The sequence below is a fragment of the Telopea speciosissima genome, chromosome 9 (assembly GCF_018873765.1).
Source record: "Telopea speciosissima isolate NSW1024214 ecotype Mountain lineage chromosome 9, Tspe_v1, whole genome shotgun sequence".
NCBI lineage: Eukaryota > Viridiplantae > Streptophyta > Magnoliopsida > Proteales > Proteaceae > Telopea > Telopea speciosissima.
Window position 1 is genome coordinate 3,156,253 of NC_057924.1, and position 21,541 is coordinate 3,177,793.

Genomic DNA, 21,541 nt, shown 5'->3' on the forward strand with positions numbered 1-21,541 from the left:
ATATAACCCTGATGAAAGTGCAACAAATGCTTGCATTGCCATTAAAACATTAGTCAGCAATACAGAGTGACGATAGATCTCAATACACGAAAATTAGCTCTGCGCTTCGACATTTTTTTTTGTCTTCGAAACATCTCAAATGTCTGTAACATCTTAAACGTCAGTAATACACAGTTGAGGAACTTCAGACATTGCCACAGCTTTTCATCACCTTCCGATGGATCAAACAAATAATAGGGATAAAATGGGTGACACAACCTACAAATAGATAGATGCGCATACAACATGGAATTTCCGCCTGGCGAAGGGAAAAAAAAAAATTAAATGAGAAAAACAAATTGTTAATATACTAATGGGAGAACAGGGTGTCTCAGGATAACCTTTAGGGGAGCATCATATAAAGATATCAGAATCTGAAGCTAGGATCAACATCCATTGCCCAAGAAAACTTCGCCAAGAGGGATTTGTTGAATATCTGCAGATTGTAGGAAATAATTAGCAACAACTAGTAAACGAACTTCTATCACCAAACACCGTCCAAAAAGACTATTTCCCAAAAAGAACCGTGAAATGTGTTTCTCGACTGACTAGCAGACATACTCATTGCAACATTTTCGGTTAACCTACAATGAAGCACTCACCTTCTCAATGGGAACTTCATGACGCTTACACCACGCCACAGATATCCTCGGATCAAGATAGTTTATTTTCGATGTGCCCAATGCCACAGTCTTCAGATCCTCCTTGGTCTTCATATCCCGTTCCATTTTTTCAATCTTAGCATTTGTCTGAACAATTTTCCTCTCTAACCTGTATATGAAACGATCGAGTTCAAAAAGCTGCTATAGCACTCAAAAAGAAGACAGAAAAAGAACCGAGGAAGTTTATCAGTTGCATTACGCTTCGGGAGTCGAGTTCCTTTTTGGCTTCCCATCAGCGCCATTCAAAAGGGGCTTCCCTTTCTTCGCCCTCATCAAATCCTTTTGAAGTTCATCCAGTACAGCCTACTCAAAACAAGAAACCATCTAGGTTATAAGTAGCATGAACTTTTTTTTTTCCCAAGGAGCTCCAGGTTAGGAAGAATATGAAAATGGTGAGGGTGGTCACATAGCTCCAACGTGACCTTGTCTATCCCATGTGAACCTAATGACTAGTGGTCAAATCCCAGAAGGCAGACACATTCACAGTACCAGATTTTCCTGTGTACAGAACTTAGTTCCAAAACCTGCTTGAAGTGGGACCAACAGTCTACTTAACATCAAAAAATCCCAGTTTAAGCTGCAAGAACAGAAACCATTTCCTGTAGCTCCAGGATTAATCATATTCTTTCTTGTTCTTTTTTCCCTCCTTTGGAAGGGGGGTACATATGTCATAATCTTCTAGATGGACTTCTTGAACAGTGGGTCCAATGCCATTGTTAGCACAAAATGAATATATAAATCAATCATCAAATCTGACTATGGCCTCATGCATGGACACTAGTAAGGCTAGTGTTTCCCACAATGTACAGAAGGGGCCAATACCTTTAGCTCATCCATCTTCTCACTCAATCTTGACATTTGCACACTGTGGGACTTTGATACACTACGTTGATGATTGCATATAATTGCGACCTGTCATATAACAAAAGAAACAATGATAGACTTTGTTACAAAACCCAATGTGCCCTAAATTAGGTTAAGGAAACAAAAGCCAGCCTAACAGCCACTAAACCATACCTCCTTATTTGCATGTTGATAAACAACAATTTTCTCTGCAACATCACCATCCTTGGTTTCTATATTCAACTGTCATAATCAAGAATAGAATTTAGAGGAAAGAAGAGATCTCAGCAAGGTTAGAGAAAACAAATGAGTAACCCAATCAACTACATGCAGGGAAAACATTAGGAAATCAGAAGCACCCCCAGGAGGGGGTGGGGGTTCTCCAATTGGTCCTTCTTCTGCCTGCAAAAATAAATCCCTGCTAGTCGCTAACGATGGTTTTCATGACATTGAAGAGAGAACAGGCAGTATACTATCGGTAACAAAAGGAAACTAGAGTAGTATCCTTCTCTTCAACATTTAAGTGCATGCAAATACATATGATTGATGAATGGAAAGCAAACGTAACTCCTTGAACCATGCCCAACAATGAAGAAGTATACCCTTTACCTTTTTTAAAATAACGAAATTGCCATAACAGCAAGCCAATAACGAACCTACCATATTTCGCTAATTATAACCCTTCAATATATATGTACTCAAGAAGTTATTAGAACAACTCTAAACTGTCTTTATAGATGTGCTCAAACTTATTAATTACAATGAAACAAGTAAGCCCAAAACAATAATTTTCATATGGATGTGCATTCTGCAGCTAGAACTTTGAAATGAACAACAAAATAAACAAACAAATAAAAGCCCCTCATCAACTCACATCTGAAATTCTGAATTCATAATCTTGCTCCTGTTTTCTGGATAATAAAATATCCATGGACCCTCAATTTGGAACCCAAACGAAAAGCCTTCACTTCTGAAAATAACTCTACCAGAACTTGTGAGGATCTCTTTATCACCCTTTTGTTTCATATTTATATATTTGATTTAGCCAACTTGAATTACAATCTTAAGTTCCCAGATCCCTCATCTAAAAAGACTTACTTTCAGTTGCAGGCTTGCAGCATTAATACATACAATATTCCACTAAAATATTGCATATAAAATTTGCGCACCATAACAGATGAAAAAGTAGGTAATATGTTCTTGTTTAGGTATCTGAAGTTCTGGTGCATGCTGTTACTCTAATACCATATGTGGCACTCTCCTACAAATGATTGGTGCAGTTAACAGCGTCCAATCCTTAGACTACTTTATTTTGGTCCATGGTTCGGTTTTTTATGGGCCTTGGTAATGTAGTTCTAGATAGGGTAAAGCCCTACTAGAAGCCAATTAAACCAGGACCAATAACAAGGAACTAAGGGGCTGTTGGTTCTGCAGTTTCAGTAGGACAGAATTGCAGTTTTAGGTCAAATCTAGGGCTTACATTAGGATAATGGAAGGGGGGCTTAGGGGGTATGGCTAGGCAAGTTTATAGGACTCTAATAATGTAGGTATTATAGAGTTTTAAGTGTTTTGAAAAATCTGTAAAACTGGGCAGTAAGTCGGGATCGACTATGGGTTTTGGGTAATTAATGAAAGATGGGGGGATTAGGGTTTTGATGGACAAATATGGCTGAGCAGCAAGATCTAGAATTTAATGGAGTTGGGGTTTATGGAATTCAAACCATACATAAAGGGGATCGATTGGAGGAACGGATTAGAGGGTTAGAAGAAATTGGGTGCCAAATTTATTGGAGATTCCACTGGCAGTAGCTTGAACAGATGTGAAGGATAGAACCACCTTCAAATTGAAGAAGATCCTCCCAGCCGTCACGGCGTAAGGAGTCAACCGGATTCCACCAGTCCCTTTCCACCTTGAGATCCACAAGGATGCACACACTCACAAGGGAGCAAGGAGCAGCAACAATGGCAGCTAACAAGCAAAAGCTTTTTTCATTCATCAAATTCGTGTTCAAGGCTTTGCCCCCCTTACAACCTTATATAAAAGGCTCAAAAATTGACTTCTACTCTAAAAAGGAAATGCCTAACCCAATCCTTAACCTATTAGGTAACTTAAACTGACTAGGAAACTAAAATACTAAAAGAAATAGATTCAAAACCTGACTGGACTTATAGAATCCTAATCCAGCCCAACTTACATCACATGACCACTTAAGTTGTCACATGACCACTTAAACAAAGTCACATGACCACTTAAACAAAGTCACATGATCACTTAAATTGAACCAATTTGAACCGGTTCAATTAAAAAAATATAAAAACAAACTAAGTATTGGGCTAATCCCGTGTGCAACCTATATACCCCTAGTTTAGGCTCATTAAAGTGGCCTATTACATAGAAAACCCTTGGGATCAAAGGCCCAACATATATATATCCCAACCCTAAACTTATTTCTAAAGAAATAAGCCCATTTCGGTGATAAATCTGCATCACTTGGGCTTTGTTATTTTGGGTTTTTTTAATTGTAATGGACCTCTTTTATAAGCCCAAAAGTTGGGATTTAAGGGGGTACACGAGATTAAGTATTTAAATTAGTTTAGGAAAGTTGAGAGTCATTAGAGTTAATTTTAAGAGATTTTATTTCTGTTTTTTATAAATAGCAATGTAACCAACCCACCCACCCCATATGATTTTGATTGATTGGAATAGAGTAGTTTTGTTTGGAAAATTGCCTTGTGTCTCCTTGCGAGCTGTCTTCTTTCTCTTTCTCACGGTAAGATTTCTCCTCTCGCACCTTCTTCCATCTCTCTTTCTTCCCTATTAAATTGATTCATCTTTAGATCTGGATTTTCAGATCTGATCCTATTTTATCTCCCATACGACATAACCACTTTTTCTTCCTTTTCATTCCTATTTTCTCTCATCTACAACAATTGGCAGCCTATTTCCTTTCTTATTTTCAACATCTATTTTCTACTTTATAACCCTACAGTAAGCCTCCTCTATATTTTCTACCTAAAATTTCTTCAATAGTTTCTATTATCATACCTAATAAGATCTTGCCATATCAAAGTATCAGATTAGAATTTTATTCCACCAATCCTTTCTTGAGCCCATCACTAGCAGATCCATCTATTTGATCTGCATTAAATGGTGTTGCCTCAGGAGAATTGATATGTTTAAAACTGATTGACATTTACACTGTTCTCATTTTCTAGACAAACACTTGAAAGTGAAAAAGGAATCTCAAATGAAGACCAGATTCTTCAAACAGAAGTCTTCACCGTTGTCTTTTGCATAAGTCTCACCATGGATCAGCACAAAGAACAAATGGGGTCATCCGCAGCGAGTCAGCAAGGGCACTTAGAAGTGAAGAGGATATAGGAAGAACAAATAACAGAACTAATTTTCTGAATGAAAGGATTTGACTGGCTTTGATAACCAGTTCAAATATCAGAAGATAAAACGAACTGCACGCTTGCATCAGAAAATTTTGCAGCTTACCATCTCATCTAAAGTGATAGATGCATTGTATGTACGGAAAACTTTAGCAGTGAGACCCGGCATAAGTTCCTTGAGATGAGCATTCAGTTTACTGGTATCCAGTTTGTCAAACAGATCTTCCCCATCCTTTTTTCCTGGAAAAATAAAGGGAAAGAGCATAACCATCAGTCAAACCTGAAGCAGAAAATATGAAGGGTAATATTAGGGCAAATTACTCACCATCTTTGAATTTTCCAATCGCTTTATACACAGGAAGTTCGACTTCCACTGTGTTGAAATATCTAATGGAATCTTTACCAAGGAAATCAAACTGAAAGATTGGAAAGAAAAAAGGATCCATCATTATTGCCAACAAAGTCACCAAACTATGGTAATCAACCAAGGAGGAATTTTCTGTAGTTGCTCTACCTGCAACTTGTTTGGAGGGACTAACGTAACATTTTCCGCCTTCAGTGTGCAGCAACCAACTGTATCAGCCTCATCATCATCCTGCAAAAGGCTAATAACAGTAAGCACCCCCCGAATAACTTATTCAACAAACTTCAAGTACACAAGCATTTGATCCAGTTGAATAAGAGAGTGACATTCAGGAAGTAATACTTAGCATGCCTTATAGAAATAGTATAAATTTTTTTAACAAAATTCATTAACAAAATAACAGTGAAATTTTTAAAACCATCTTATTAATAATTGATTATTAGTGTGAGATCATAAGAAATTCGCATAACCAGTACCCAATTCTTTCAAATTTTGCAATAAGTTAGTAAACAATATAAATACTAAAATCTTGATAATTTTACACCAAATTGATTGGAATACCATACAAAAGCAATTTATGCATGTATCTATGTATGTAAAATTTTACAACTTTTTGCTTTCACTTATACTCGTAATACGACAACTAATTCCTGCATGGAAAAAAGTGTGAGTTGTCCAAGATTATTGTATATATATATAAACCAAGCATTTTAGACAAATTACACTGTTTTCCATGCAGAAAGTGTTCCTACCCGACAAAGTAACACACCAGGGGAAAAAGGGTCGACCAAGAATGACCTGTACAAAAGAAGTGAGAGAAGAGAAGACATGGATAGCTTTGGGTAACCAACAAATACGACTCAAAATTGAGTTGATGGCAAAAAACAGGGCTTCTGTAGCCAACCCTATTTAGTTGAGATTAAGCTTAGTTGAGTTGAGTTATTGCTTTTAAGGGCAGACCTCGGCAGAAACAGTAAGGTTGCTTGCTCCATTGCAACCTAGTGGTCGCGGGTTCCAGTCGGGAAACAGCCTCTCCGCAAACCAGGGGTAAGCCTGCATACATTATGAGCCTCTCGGCCTCCCCAGACCCTGTACTGGAGAGAACCTCGTGCACTGGGTACGCCCTTTTTCTAAGCGTAGTTGAGTTGTGTTGGGCTGATTTAAACAGTTCCGATACACTAACAGAATTTAACTAGGTAAGAATCCAAAGCAGTACATTAGCAAATCTATATATTTATAAATGTGGTTTTGATTGCCATATCCCATTCTTAAAGTACTTCAAAACTAAGTGACAATGAGAGGTATGGCATGTATTCCAACAACTGCAGGCAGCAATGATTAGTAAAAAAATGATTCAGAACATCAAAATGTTAAACCACGATTTCAATTGACTCAGGAGTAGTCTAACAATCCAATCATAATCATTTTTTTTTTAACTAGAGATCAGCAAAGTTATAAAAATTTACAAGACAGATAACACAGTCCATTGCCAAATCTGGTCACAGCAGAAACAAACACAAAACTTCATTTCCCTATATCGCCACATCAGACACCCAGTATCCAAGCAGACTTAACAGTTAATTATACTTTCCCTAAGCAATCCTAGTCGAGCCCTATGTATGCACAGCCCAAGATTACTACCTCAACCCTTGCACATTGGTGCTGGAAAATCACATCCAAAGCCAGTGAAACTTGAATTGGATGCAGTTTTTTTCTTGATGTAAAGGAGTAAAAGAAGAACAAAAAAGGAAAAGAGGCGGGGGGGGGGGGGGGGAGAGAGAGATTCTGTTTGACCAGCTATAGGAATTGCAACTATGGAGGTTAAATGAGCAACCAAGCCAACCCAACTTGATTAGGCATGAGAATGGAGTGGTGAACAGGGTTGTGCCAAAACATGACTTCCAAGGGCCTCGAGCATTTATTGCCTACATCAATGTTCGGAATTTGATTAGGCGTGAGAATGGGGTGGTGAAGAGGGCTGTGCCAAAACATGACTTCCAAGGGCCTCGAACATTTATTTCCTATATCAATGTTCAGGTCAAAATGAAACCAGGTGCGATTCCTGGGTCTTACCATGTTTCGGTCGAAATTTCAAAGTTCTGGCAGAATTTCGACCATATTTCAGATTTAAGTATCGTTTCGGTCAAACCCTTTGTATAAAATGCATGGTTTCGATCAAAATTTCATAGTTATGATGAAATGTCGACCATGTTTAGAGTTTCAGTATCGTTTCGCTAGTTTTGACTCCAAAGAGGGTAACTTCATAGAAAATCTCAGTTTTTTCTGATTTTTAGCCAAATCACTCTCATATATCTTTGAGATGAACCATGTTAACATTTGATATTTATGAAATGGTGTCTAATTTTATGTTTATTCATTCCTAAAGCATGTTTTTGTTGTTTTAATTGAATAATGTGTTTTCTAGTACTACAGCATCGTACAGCCTACAGCGAACACTACCAACATAGGGTCTAAAGCCAAACTACCATTTTGGGTGTGTTTTTATACAATCTATGGGTTTCACTATGTTTAAAAAGCCTAAAATAGGGTTTCCTATAAGTTTTGGGACCTAATTTGGCCATTTGGGCCTCTAAACCAACAACCAAAACCTTCCAGGTTTCAACCAAAATTTCGCAGTGTCGTGAATTTCGGTTACGAGCCTGGTCAAAACTAGGCTCAAAACCAAAACCTTGAACCTTGGCCTATATCTCTACTCTTTCCTTAATACTTTATTTTTATCATTTGAATTTCTCTACATCATCTCCAGCCCTGTGCCAAACTCAATTCATTACCATCCATGAATCCCCAATCAGCCATAACAAACTAATATTAATTACATATTTTCATTCCAACTAGACAAAACACTGGCAACCAAATCTCATTAAATATAATTATTATTTTATGCCAAACAGTGCATACAATACAGTCAACTTTTTTATAGCAGCTTGTTCCTCGCTCCTGACCCATTCTGCCTTTGAAAATCATAGAAATTTCTAAATCTTCCAAGAACCTAACTGCAGAGATTTTAATCATTCTAGATATCCACCACCCTAACAAAATGTGCAGGAATAGTCACCATCTATATTCTGCACATAAGCATTCTCGTAAACAAGGACAAAATTATGCAAGATGTTGAAACCAACTAATGGAGAGAAACAGAAAATTATTCTGGCAATCTGTGGACTTGGAGTCAAAGCAACTATGACAAGAAAATGTGATACATAATTAGCCAAAGTATTTGCATAGGTCACCTTCTCATTGCCTGCCCTGAGAGCCAGCTTATCAATAAGGTAAGTCGCAACTGCTATTTGCCGCTTTGTAATATCTTTACTTACAAAATCCTTCGTGTAAGTTGCCCTAATCTCACGTATGTAGTCCTGCATGCAGATTAGTGGTTACAGCTATCAGATGGTTGCAATAATTATCCTATACTTGCAACATCACATAATAACAATCAGGAGCTACTAAATTGAACTCCAGGGAGACTTCACCTTCAGTAGCCTTGCCTTCTCATATTTCTCTTTGTCACTTTGCCCTTTCAAGGAACTACTAGCAGCCAAAAAGACATACTTGAATTCTCTAGGGTTGATTGGATCATTCCAAAATGCCAACCATGTGACAGTATTATCATGCTTTACTTCCTTCCATCTGTGCAGAAGACACAAAAGTTTCATGACACCCAACAAAAAACCCTAATCATCACCAACTCAAACAATTTTCCATAGGAATGGAATTACAGAACCTTTCACCAGGGATTGGACATTCTGGAACTGGGGCAGCTTCTCCTATATTTATTGTAATATCACTAGGATAAATGCGTCTTTTCAGCTTTCCCATCTGACACCATAGGAGTAACAATCAACAAAGTTTACAGGGTAAGGAATCAAGAAGTATGACAAATGATTGACACCAATCCTAGACACAACATATCTAAATCTATATTTTGACATTATGATACCTTGGGATGCTCTCCACGGCCACGGAACAACCCAGGTGGCTCTACTCTGAAGTTCCCAACCTGAGATTTAGATAAAGACCAAAAGTCAGCCTCCATGGGCAAATAGAGTGCTCATATAAATAATAAAGAGAAAACATGTTCATCAGCTATTAACGAAATCGATCCATATATATAGATAGTGGTACAAGGCCTTCAAATGCCATCAGAGTTGATATGAATCTGTTTAATTTGAAATCCACTTCAGGTTTAGCCAATAAAATCATTCAATAATAGTTTACCAAATTTGAACTTCAAAGCGGAAACAAAATTAGATTGCTTGATTCTTAATGAATTTAGTGCTGCTCCTGTAGAGCATCAAATTATACAAAGGCATTTTCTTGAATGCTAATAAAAAGAATTAGTAGGAAATGCCAAGAAACCAAGTCTGCGTAACAAAAGCAGCTGCAATGGGCTGGGTTACAATGGGACCCACCCATGTATGAATGTGGGACCTGCTGTAAAGGTAAGATAACCGTTTGTATTGCAAAAAAGTGCTTAATATGACTCCTGATCCTAGAACTCCCCTTTTATCTTTAGGAGGAGATCAAAAGATAGACTAAACAAAAGAAACAGAGACAAAGGCATACTTAGGGCCTTAGGCCACTTTAGTGGACCCTTCACATAATATTTAGATCCCAGAGAACTGTCAGTTAAAGCATTCATAGACCTTGTTATACAAGAGAACAAGACATAAATAAAGCCAGCTATCAAATTTGATTCACTATATAGAAAACCCCAAATGTGGCTTTCTTGGCCTCTGCCTGCATAACTTGATGCCATAGCTTGAATCACCTTCCACCACAACTTTAGGCAAGTAGATATTTTTTACAAGGGAGAAGGCTGGGTAAGCCGCAAGCTCCAGGTAAGCTAGCGGCTTGTGCCCAATGGGGAGGGGGGATGGGTAGGGCAGTGGGGTTATTTCCATAGGGAGTGGGAGAGAGACAGACACTGGCGGCTTACCCAGCCTTTTCCTTTTGTACAAAATTTCAGACCTGATAAAAACATGACCCTGTAAGTTGCTGAAGCCACCAATACAATTGGCTTGAAACACACAGAAAATGTTCTTCCATGATTGGAATGGTAGAGGCATCCCTCATCTAAAAGAGCGTCCCAGTGCACAAGGCTCCCACTACTGCAGGGTTTGGGAGGGGCAAATGTAAGCAGCCTTACCCCCTACTTCTTAGGACAGGCTGTTTCCAAGTTTTGAACCCCACAACCAACAGGCTGCAATAGCGCAACTTAACCATTGCGCCAAGGGTTGAGGCATCCATCATCTATGCACCCAAAATCCCAACTAAGCACCCATTAAAAAAGTTATCTAAATTTACACTCACTTCTTCCATAATGAGCCATTCAGCATTAATATCCAAGTAAATGAGGCATGGCCACTCCACTGCTTGTCATACCATATCCCATGAAAAAATTGTCATTTAAACATTAGCAGTGAAAATGTTAGACCCATGCAGGAATAGCTTTTGTTTCCACAAACCCAGATGCCCAAAACGATGGGGCTCACCACACATCTCCCAGGAATCAGAGCACCTTCACGCACATCATGTGAACATTCCTCTCACACATGCTAACTTTCAAAGGGCCATTACCAGATGCACAAAAATGATGGGGACACCCAACATCTCCCAAGGATCATAGCACACCTTCATGCACATCATGTGAACATGCCTCCCACACATGTTAATTCTCAAAAGATCATTACCATAAAGACGTTCATATCTTTCCAGGAGGCTAAAGGATTTCAGTCTTCTTGCACAAGAACAGCTTTGGGTTAGACAAGGAAGTAAGAGTTGTGAAAAAGAAAAAATAACCTTTTAATAACTTGTACTAAGTCACATACTGCATCCTACAAATGACATTGGACTGGGAAATTAGAAAATACACAACTCTCCATTTTCAATAACATCATTGAGGCATCGAACTCTCCCTTAATTTCACATGCAAATTTAATCTCAAAGAGGACAATTTAGATATCAACACAAAGATAAGAATAGTCCATGGAGATAAAAAGGTCAAAAAGATGGCTAACTGCTCATGGAAAATACCATTCCCTAATTGAGTTGGTTATATTTTTTAATATTGTTAAGAATTGAGGATGATAAAAAAGGAAAGAGTAGTGATTGACCAATTGTCACCTGCATGGAAACAGATTTTCTTCCTTGGTTATACCAATCTTAGATCCACCCCCTCTTGGATCTACGCATCTTTTCTAACCTTGCCAAGTACTCTTTATTATTCTTGTCTCCTTCCAAATAAGAACGCCTTCTTCCTTTGACCATTCTTTTTCCATTACCTTGCGACACACCTTAAAACCAACAAGCCATAAGCTTGAAAGAGACTTCTTACGGAATGATTGGAAAAAGTTCATTTAAGCACTTGGTCAGGGGGACCCCATCATGCAACACAAGCAGAAAGTTGGCTTCAGAATCAATCCCATCAGAGATATAAAGCAGACTCTGCTGTGTAAATGGTTATGGAGGATAGCCATTAGCAAGGAAGTTTTCAAGATAAATAATTTCTTGCAAATGTGGGGAAGTGAGCAATTGGGAGACCTCCTGGTGGAGTGCTGGTTAGGGGAGAAGAGGAGGATTCTGAGATAGGGTCTCAGAGAGTTGAAAGGGAGGGAGATAATCACATGAGAAGAAAGAGGGGGAGGGAAGAAGATCGCACACACACACAAACACACAGGCTTCAACCAACACTCACAATTTCATTCTCTAATCTGTCCAATACATTGGTTACAAGCATATAATAAGAAAATAAAAGACGTTAACAAGGAAACAACCTCCTAAAATTCCTCACCAAAAATGAACTCTAAAACTTGCTAACATATCCCACTTTCTAAAATAAACCGAATAAAATTTAAAAAAATATATTATCCACCTAAATAAAAATAAATTCCTAAAATCCTACTAGACCAAAGACCTAAATTTGGACCCAGTTCTCGGTCTGGGTTCCCAAACGGGTTTGAATCAATCCATGGAAGCTTGTTAATTTGTACGTATGGCTGGAAAATCGTGGGGAAGAACGAACTCAATGTGAACATTTGTTGCTACAGTAGATGATACAGATACATCACCAAAAGAGGCTTATTTTGATGGGAATAAGTCTAGGGTTGAGTTATATACAAGTTGGGCATTTGGTCCCATGAATTTTCTATGTAATAGACCAATATTATGGGCCTAAAATATGGGTAATTAGGTTGCATACGGGATTCCTTACTTAGTTTTATTTTTAAGTAATTAGTGCTCATGTGACTTGGTTAAGAGGTCATTGTGACAACTTAAGTGGTCATGTGACTATTTAAGTTGGGCTAGAATAGGACTCTATAAGTCCAGCCATGTTTTGAGTCTATTTCCTTTGTTATTTCACTTTCCTAGTTAGTTTAGGTTACCTAATAGATGAAGGATTGGGTTAGGCCTTTCCTTTTTAGTGTAAGAGTCTACTTTTGAGTCTTTTATATAAGGTTGTAAGGGGGGAAGTATTGAACACGAATTTTGATACTGAAAAGGTTTTTGCTGCTCTTCCATTGAAGATTTGTCTTGTGTATGATCAAGGTTGGAAGGATTGGTGTTTGATCCAATCGACACCTTGCGGTGTGAAGACCGAGTGGTTCATTGGTGGGATTGGTGTTTGATCCAAACAACACCTTGCGGCGTGAAGCCCAGTGGTTCTTTTGAAGCTCTCCTTCAAGTTCTTTGAAGATCTCCTTCAAGTTCTTGTTAAAGATTCAATTTTTATTCAAGTTTCTCAATCAAACAAGCTGTTGCGAAGGAAATTCTGCAACAACAGTAAGTTTGATTCATCCCAATCCTAACCTTTCTTCGTCTAAACCACCAAACCCAAACATCTCCTCCACTATGATCATCATTCTCAGAACCCAAATTCTGCCCAGACCAAACCAGCCAGCAAAATCCCTCCTTTTTTTGGATCAAACTCTCCTCTTACCATAAGGATAACTCGATCCAAGTTGCTTCCTAATCTGACCATCATAAACCCTAAGAATCATTCTTTTCCTCTTTTCAAAAACCCGAAACCCAACCCTAACCTTGCTGCCCATTCAAGTTTACACCCTTCCATCCATCAAAACATCTCAAGACCTTCACTGATAGAATCCCCTACCTCAACTTGACATAACCCATCATACATCACACCCTAACCTTAATTTTACCGAAAACCCTATTTTTAACCTAGCCAATTCACCTGTTCATAACACATCCTGGTTATTGGCTTCTAGTTGGACCCCTTCCAATCTAGGACTACATTAGTAGAGTCCATTATATCTTCTGGAGGCGGATCCTAAAGAATTTTCACTTCAGGATCAATTCTGGAACACAACCAGATTAAGATCAGGTTATGTAGGACTTTTGGGGACTTGTATAGAGGTAAGATTAAGGTTGGAATGGCGATGTAGGCTTAAGAGATTAAGGGGAAACAGTTCTGGATTTAAAGAAGGGCTGCAAGCTAAGGAAAGCGAATAGTCACTTAGCCACAGTCCACGAATTTGGGTTTAAGACTCTAGGTTCTTGGGTTATGGTGAGTTAGGCTGTTTGATGAGAGGTTGAAGATGATGGGGATAGTTGAAGTTGATGTTAAAAGAAGAAGATAAACAAAATAAATAAACATAACTTTGGCTGCAAGAGATCCACTAGAGCCCATCTAAGGAAAATTGAAAAGACTAACTAAAAATCCTAGGAAATAGAAAAAAGGCTCATAATCATGCCTTGGAATACAAAAAGACAAATACTAAAAATGAGGAGATATTCTAGTGGCTTCCTAGCAAAGCACTAGATAAACTTCAGCAGAATCGCAGGGCCAGAATTGCCCTGGCCAGCCTAGGCCGAAAAATGATGGGCTGGGCTTGGGCTTGGTCCTGCGCATGTATTTTTTGGAGAATAGGCATGCTGACCTATTGTATGGTGGATGCCCTGCATCATCTTCACTCATAATAACCGTCTCGTCTTCCTTGATCGGTATTTCTTGTCCCACTCACTCCCACATCTGAGCGGTCTTCCTCTTGTGTTGACCCATTCGGTTCGGCCTGTGGCTGCACTGTTGGTATCACTTTCTTTGACTCCGAGTATATTTCATCAACCAATCCTCGAAGAATGAATGTCTGGTGCATGTGAAAAGGTTGTAGGGTGCACAAATTTCTATCACAATCAACAACGCCTTTTCGTTCTTCCAAACACTCTCGACTTAATTTAATAATGCCCTAAAAAGATTCGAACACTTCACAATAAGCACAATCACAATACTGAGAAACAGAGAATTCGACAAATACATAATCCTCAAACTCAATAATGATCTGATTGGTCTTTGATAGCATCTCTACCACAGATCGCGAGACAAAATTGTTGTTTTGCCTTTCATCAATAAACAAATTAGCAAGCTTTACATTGGTACGAACTCTAAACTTGAACACAGAGGAATCCATGGCCAGGTTCGTATTCGGAATCGCTATGGGCCCACACAAATAAGAGGATACTCAAACCAAGGAGTGTGGCAGAACCATAGCTGTCACAGCATCTAGGCGACCCAAGGCATTGGAGAGGGTCCAAAATCAAGGTGACACCAACAAGGCGCCTAGACGCCTAGGCGACACCTTGACAACTATGGGCAGAACCCATAAATAAAATGAAGTTAATGACAACAATGGCAGAATTGTAAATAAAAGTAGTATTAAAGGATTAATAAGGAATAAAGAAAGAAAGGATGTAGAGAGGATTATAATTTAAAGAATAGAGGTTATCTTGGAACAAACTGAAATAAGAGGACATGACTGATTTATTTAAAGAAGAGGCAGTAGAAAGGGAAATCAATCTTTAATAGATAATAATGTGGGGGAGGAAGATCATCTCCTACCTTGCGGAACTGACTTAGCAACAAACCAGCAGCTCGATGGAAGAAGGTAACTCCCTTATCTAAACTCCAATGGCCTTGAAAGTCTAGGGTGTAGTTCCCAGCCCAAATCCGTGTCAATTATACCCAATCAATATCTCAAAACAGTACATGGAGAAGAGGATTTCAAGTCTGCAACTAAACCTGGCGGTAAACACAGATTCAAGTCTGATCGAAAGTGTGAAGATCACGACTCCAGCAAGATTTGGCACTAGGATTTTGCACGTAAGCTCGCCCAGTGGAATTGATTCAGATCCTTGAGTTTGGGATAGAAAGATGAAGAATTGAGAAGGACCAGCCTTTCTTGTGGAACCAGATCACGCTAAGACTGAATATAAAATCACAGGGATGTCTGGGTAGGGAAGGGAAGAAATTAAGAGGAAGATAAGCAGTGACTCGCGCCAGAGGAATGGAAGAACACCGATTCGAAAGCAGATATGATCGATTAACTTCCACTTTTTGACGGTCTGAACTCTTTTTTTTTTCCAATGGCGGTAACCTATACTGCTAGGGTGAATCTCTCAATGAAAAGGGAAACAGTAATGGGTTTATCAGAGGGAAGAGAGATTGATGGGGAGGAGATGGATCCTTCAGTTCTGATACCAAATTGTTGGAGAGCCGGTCAGGGGAGAAAGGGAGGATTCTGAGATAGGGTCTCAGAGTTGCAGGGAATAGAGGAAATCACATGAGAAGAAAGGGGGGAGGGAAGAAGATCGCACACACACATAGCCACACAGGCTTCAACCAACACTCACAATTTCATTCTCTAATCTATCCAATAAGTTGGTCACAAGCATATAAATAAGAAAATAAAATATGTTAACAAGGAAACAACTTTCCAAGATTCCTAACCAGAAATAAACACTAAAACTTGCAAACATATCCCACTTTCTAAAATAAACTGCATAAAACAAATAAAAAAAAGATATTATCCTCCTAAATAAAAATAAATTCCTAAAATACTACTAGACCAAAGACCTAAATTTGGACCCGGTTCTCATTCTGGGTTCCCAAACTGGTTTTAGGTCAATCCATGGAAGCACACCTGCAACACCCTCTCCTGCCAATCAGCCATATGATACCCTTCTGAATAACACTTTCAAATTCAAGGAAGTCGTCTTAATCAAGATGGACAAAGGAAATATGGTAAAATTCTGGCTAACTAGGTGGCGTGTGGAAACTCCTTATCAGTTTGCTTTCCATTACCTCTATAAAACTGCTACTGACAGAAAATGCTATATTGCGCACTTTAATGATCCAACAAATGGCTCTTTGAGTTGGCTCACGGATTGAACAAAACTTAAACAACTTGGAATTCCACAACTTCTGCTATTTCCTAGAGGTCATGATCAACTGTTTGTCAATCCATTGACTCCCAATGCTTCAATATGGGAAGAAACCACAAATGGAAGATCCATTCTCTCTTTTTTGCAATCTAGCAGTGAAGACTCAAAACATCTAAGGTGTGCTTATGGAATTTAAAGGTTCCCACTAAAGTGGGGTTCTTCGTTTAAGCAGTATGTAAGGACAAGAGACCTTACTATCATCTGACATCTGGAGGCTGACCAAACGCAATTGATGTCCTTCTGCAAATTGGAGCAGGAATCTGTCCCTTGCTGCTGGCTTGCCCTTTCTCTTTGAAACTTTGGGGCTGCATTCTGCAGATTCTCAGACAGTTTTGGGGTTTATCCTCATTACATTTCATGGTTTCTCTCAAAATGAAAAGGTAACAGACTGGCCCCTTATGGAAGAAGCACTTCCAAGCTAGTTCCCACTGTTACTTGCTGTACTATTATGGGCTGGGAGGAATGAAAGAATTTTCCAATGGCTCACGAGGAATGACATCCAAATCGATTAGTGTATCTCAAGACTCTAATTCTTTGGGATTCAACGTCAAAAGAGCCTAAGAATTATGGATGGAAGGACCTCCAACTCTAACCGCTGTAACATTTTTTATGGGGGGATCAAAAAGATAGAAGCTGATCCTGTACTGGGTTTGTGTATCCTTCCTTTCTCTGCATGTTCCTTGCTGGATCCCTCATTGAGCTGCTTTTTCTTTTGAGTAATATATTTCCTTTCTCTTTCTCTCCAAAAAAAAAACTCAACCACCAAATCGGAAATGCATTCTTTCTTTGATGTTTTCAACCTCTAATAGAATCCCTCAATAACCTGCTCCAAAAAGTGTTGCGAGGCAACCATGATAGTTAATGGCCTTCCATGCAACCCAGAATATTTATGAGCTATCTCATCATTCCCTACCCATACATACATATATATATATATATATATATATACTGCAATGAAACATAGGTATCACAAGCACAATACATATGGAAGCGAGGGGTAACCTTCTCTTTAACACCATCAACAATAGCCCACATGTATTTCTCCTCTAGTTTCAATTTCTCTTCTTTCAGTGCCTTCTTCTCCTGCATGGACAACAAAGAATAACATCATCAACGAGAAATGTTTTTCACATCAAACAATAATAATGTAACAGCTTCACTGTAAAAGCATTAAATCAATTTAAACAGATCCAATACTACAAATCCTAGGTATATTTTGTTTAATGCACCGCATATCCAAAAGACCAAAATAAGTTTCTAGAAATTAAGAAAATATTATAAAGATCAACAAGGCAGGATCTTGTTTTGGAATCATAGGCATACAACATGGCATCAAGAATCTTACAGCCTTTAGTATAAGCAGAAATTTAATAATAATTTGGGGGGTTGGGGAGGAGTAACAACAATTAAGGAACACAGAAAAGATCAAACCAGACATTTTCACTTACTTTGCCATGAAATTTTGCTCTAGTCTAGGGTGCCGGTATGGTCACCACAAATAAGAGAACAAAGTAATTTGAAATTCATCTGGGTGGCAGACTTCCATTACATGCTTGGAAGGAGCCAGGAGGGTAGTGGAATATATATCCCAAACTCTTCTTTAAGTAATTCCAATTTCGAAACTAGAAGGCCTCTTCCTGTTGTTCCTTTGAATGTTAACATGCATAGGATTCACTTTGGAAAGACCTCTTCCAATATTCAGTTGGAAAAACTGTTTGAAACTATGCTTAACTAAATCAATGCCATAGAAAAAACCAGGTGAATAGTGGATAGAGATTGCCTAATCCCTTTATCTACAGGTACCCAAGATGATTAATTCTTAGAGAAAAGTACATGTGGTAAAGATGCCTAATCAAACTGGTTGAACAATGACATTATGCAAGTAAACCTGATAATTCAATCAAAATTCTAGATCTTCATGTAGAAGCTAGAGCACTGAGAACTGCCATAGTTAAGTGATCAACTTACATGCACACATCCTATTTTGATCAATAGAAAAAAGAGCTCTACTTACCTCTGTACTCATCTGTTTTTTCTTCTCTTTTTCCCTCTGATGCCATTCATAAATTGGTGTGAAATCGCAAAGCTCAAATTTCTTAATGATATGATTTTTCCCAAGTACCTGCCTCCAATCATTCATGAAGTTTTCTATAAATCTTGGTTTGGTTGCATAATCAGTATCTTTCATCACTGCAAACATTGTTGCAACCTGCAGAAAGCAAATACCCTAAGCAATAGGACCTAATAACACATAAAAATATTCATTGATTTCATTCTTAGTGAGAACGTCGGACTAGGAACAATAGAAGGAAAAGAAAATGGATAGGTTCAACAAATAGAACTGCATAAGGAAAAAGAAAAACCCACCTCCTCCTGTCCTGGAGTCAAATCAACTGGCTGCCCATTATAGAGCATCTTAACTCCATGGGGCTTGTACGGAGGAGGGAAAATGACACCATTGTGTACCAAGGTAGTCCACTTTTGTCCTTCACCAGAGCTAGGTGGAACTTTGGTCGACTTGGAATATTTAGAATTCTTTGCAAATTTCTTTGACTTCTTGGTCATTTTCTTCATTGAAGCAGAAACAACCTTTGTTGATTTCTTTATGGATATTGATTTATTATTTAAAGGAGCTGCCTTCTTCATTCTCTGGGCAATAGGAACATTGTCATCATCATCATCTGTCCTCGCTTCTGCTTTCACTGTTACTTGCCCAATTTTGGCTGGAACAGGACTAGCTGAAGTTTTCAGCTTTTTAATTGAAGACTGACCTGAAGAACTTGCTTCGCTCAAAGGTCTCTTATTCAAACCTTTAAAGCACTTTAATGGCTCATTATCACGCTTGCTAGAACCATTTTGCTGAAGCTTAGAAGACAATGGTTTATTATCCTCATCAGAGTCATATGAATACTTGCTGGATGTCCCTCCACTTGGCTTCAACTGGAACTTCGATGACAGAGGAATATCATCTTCCAAATCTTCATCAGATTTCTTAATGCTTACCTTTGCCTTTACCAACTGTGATGACTTACAAACAAGTGAACTAACCCCCTTCAAAACATTAGGTGATTGGCTCTTTGGTAATGTGGCAGAAGTAGTAGCAAGTCTAACACTCAATGGTTTGTCATCATCAGAATCATCGGGATCCCCATTTGGTTGACTCTGATGCTTATTCAAAAGCTTCTTCTCCTTGTTAATTTCTGTGTTCTGTAAAAGCTTCTTCTCCTTGTTAATTTCTGTTTTCTGTAAAAGCTTCTTCTCCTTGTTAATTTCTGTGTTCTGTAGTGAAGAACTTGACTTATTTGCTATTGAAGTTGATGCATTCAAACTTGCTACATTTGACTTAACTGGTGACACCTTTGCCGATGAAACAGCTTTGCCCTTTTGCAAACCTGAGTTTTGACTATTCGGAGTATCAGAGACACTCCTCATTGATGATCCATCATGCCTTTGAGATGACGACTTCTTTAATTCTGGGTTCAACTGAGTTCTCGTAGACGACGTCTTATTCCTTTTGAAAACTGCAGGTCCATCATCATCTTCACCATCATCAAAAATTTTTGGTTTGATGCAAGAATCAACAGCAGCCATTATCTCTCCCTGCACTATGTTGGCAGTTGTATCATATCACTACCTGCAAAAACTGCAATTCAACATCGCATAATGTGAAATAAGTAAAGGAACTCCAAAGGTCAGGCAGCCGACACGAAATCTTACGAAAGAACTACAAAACATAAACACAGATACCACTTATGATTAGGAACAAAATTTTAAGATAATACAGAAGACGAATCCCTTCATCTGTTCTACCCTAGTAAAGTAGAACATGATAAATATTTAAAAAAGAAAATGAGAACATATTTAAATTACAACCAGTAAGAAAACCAAATCCTAAACATGCAAACATATAAACTTCATCATCCCACTCAGGTAAACCACCCCTCCCCCCCCCCAAAAAAAAAAAAACAGCACTAAGACAAGCAACACATTCTCAGGTAAATTATTGGCATTTTTTTGTTTGGGGGGGGGGGGGGGGGGATAGGTTGCAAGACAAGAGAACTTCATCGTATGGCTACAGAGACAGCAACAGAAAAACAGTATATCAAAAAGCATTAAAAAATCAAAACACCAGCACCTATCTCTGTACAAGAAGAAACCGTACCATCCCAATCACGGACGGGGAGAAAAAAATTAACTGAAAATTAAAGGCAAACCCTCTGCAAATCCAACACACGCAATCTGTAAACAATCACTGACGAATCGGATTACCAAAACCCTGTATAAAGTCCGATAGAGTAACATCTCTAAATTATCTTCTAACCATCACCCAACAGTACATCGATGAGCTGAGATCACTGCATATTCTTGCAAAATACCTCTTTTTTTTCCCTTAAAAAACTTCTTTCAGTTAAAATTTTTTCTTTTCCATGCCATAAGCACCAACTTAACGCAACACAAAATGGACCATTTAGCCATAAGGTAAAGTTTTCTCTTTACACCCAATCTAGGAAAATTTTAAAAAAAAAAAAAACAAAAACAAAAAATTTCCTCCATGCTTTGAGTTCTATGGCAGAAAGCCTAAAATAAAATAAGGAAACGAAACCATAACCTTGAAGCAAAGCTGAAACTTGCAGAAAAGAAAAAAAGAACAGATTAAATGCCACAATCCCACATTACATTTACTGACCCAAATAAGTTGAAGCTTACCAATGCGTCAAATACTTTTTCCAAGGGCAAAGAACCATGCGAACATTAAGGACAACCCAAATCTTCCTCTACTGTGAAAAAGCAGCTCAATCAATCAAAACGCCAAAAGACCCAGAGAGAGTGATAGTCGTAGAAAGATTTGGCTGTAAAGGAATTTGTATTTTGGGTCTTGTAACTTGTAACAGAATCTTTTCTATATCTTCCGAAAATCAAATCCCTCGCTCAACACCTGAGGTTCAGAACATAATCCAATAAAACTCTCATAAGCCACACA

General features: G+C 38.4%; 1 protein-coding gene across 3 annotated transcripts; it reads right to left on the reverse strand.

Annotated features, from left to right (window-relative positions):
• Positions 1–3: 3 nt before the first annotated feature.
• On the reverse strand, positions 4–21,249 carry LOC122639579 (DNA topoisomerase 1 alpha-like). Of its 3 annotated transcripts, none has more exons than XM_043832446.1 (18): positions 21,193–21,249; positions 19,841–20,203; positions 18,928–19,771; positions 18,575–18,769; positions 17,563–17,643; positions 9,263–9,322; positions 9,047–9,141; positions 8,796–8,952; positions 8,556–8,681; positions 5,455–5,535; positions 5,266–5,356; positions 5,047–5,180; positions 1,719–1,787; positions 1,524–1,613; positions 901–1,004; positions 642–810; positions 395–475; positions 4–298 (listed from the first exon to the last, which is right to left on the reverse strand). In XM_043832446.1, the coding sequence occupies exons 2-17, from the start codon at positions 20,149–20,151 to the stop codon at positions 407–409; spliced, it is 2,676 nt and encodes an 891-aa protein (XP_043688381.1). In that variant the 5' UTR covers positions 20,152–20,203; positions 21,193–21,249; the 3' UTR covers positions 4–298; positions 395–406. The 3 variants fall into 3 exon arrangements, with proteins under 3 accessions (XP_043688381.1, XP_043688382.1, XP_043688383.1); XM_043832447.1 differs by having other exon boundaries at positions 19,841–20,194; positions 21,193–21,233; XM_043832448.1 differs by lacking the exon at positions 21,193–21,249 and having other exon boundaries at positions 19,150–19,771.
• Between the last annotated feature and the right edge of the window lie 292 nt (positions 21,250–21,541).

Excerpts from the sequence above, each read along its gene's own strand:
- LOC122639579 (XM_043832446.1), bottom strand. The coding sequence starts at position 20,151 with ATGGCTGCTGTTGATTCTTGCATCAAACCAAAAATTTTTGATGATGGT. Across the intron at positions 9,323-17,562 it reads TTGATGGTGTTAAAGAGAAG|GTTGGGAACTTCAGAGTAGA; the intron begins GTTACCCCTCGC and ends TCTAAATCTCAG. Across the intron at positions 8,953-9,046 it reads TGTCCAATCCCTGGTGAAAG|ATGGAAGGAAGTAAAGCATG; the intron begins GTTCTGTAATTC and ends TCTTCTGCACAG.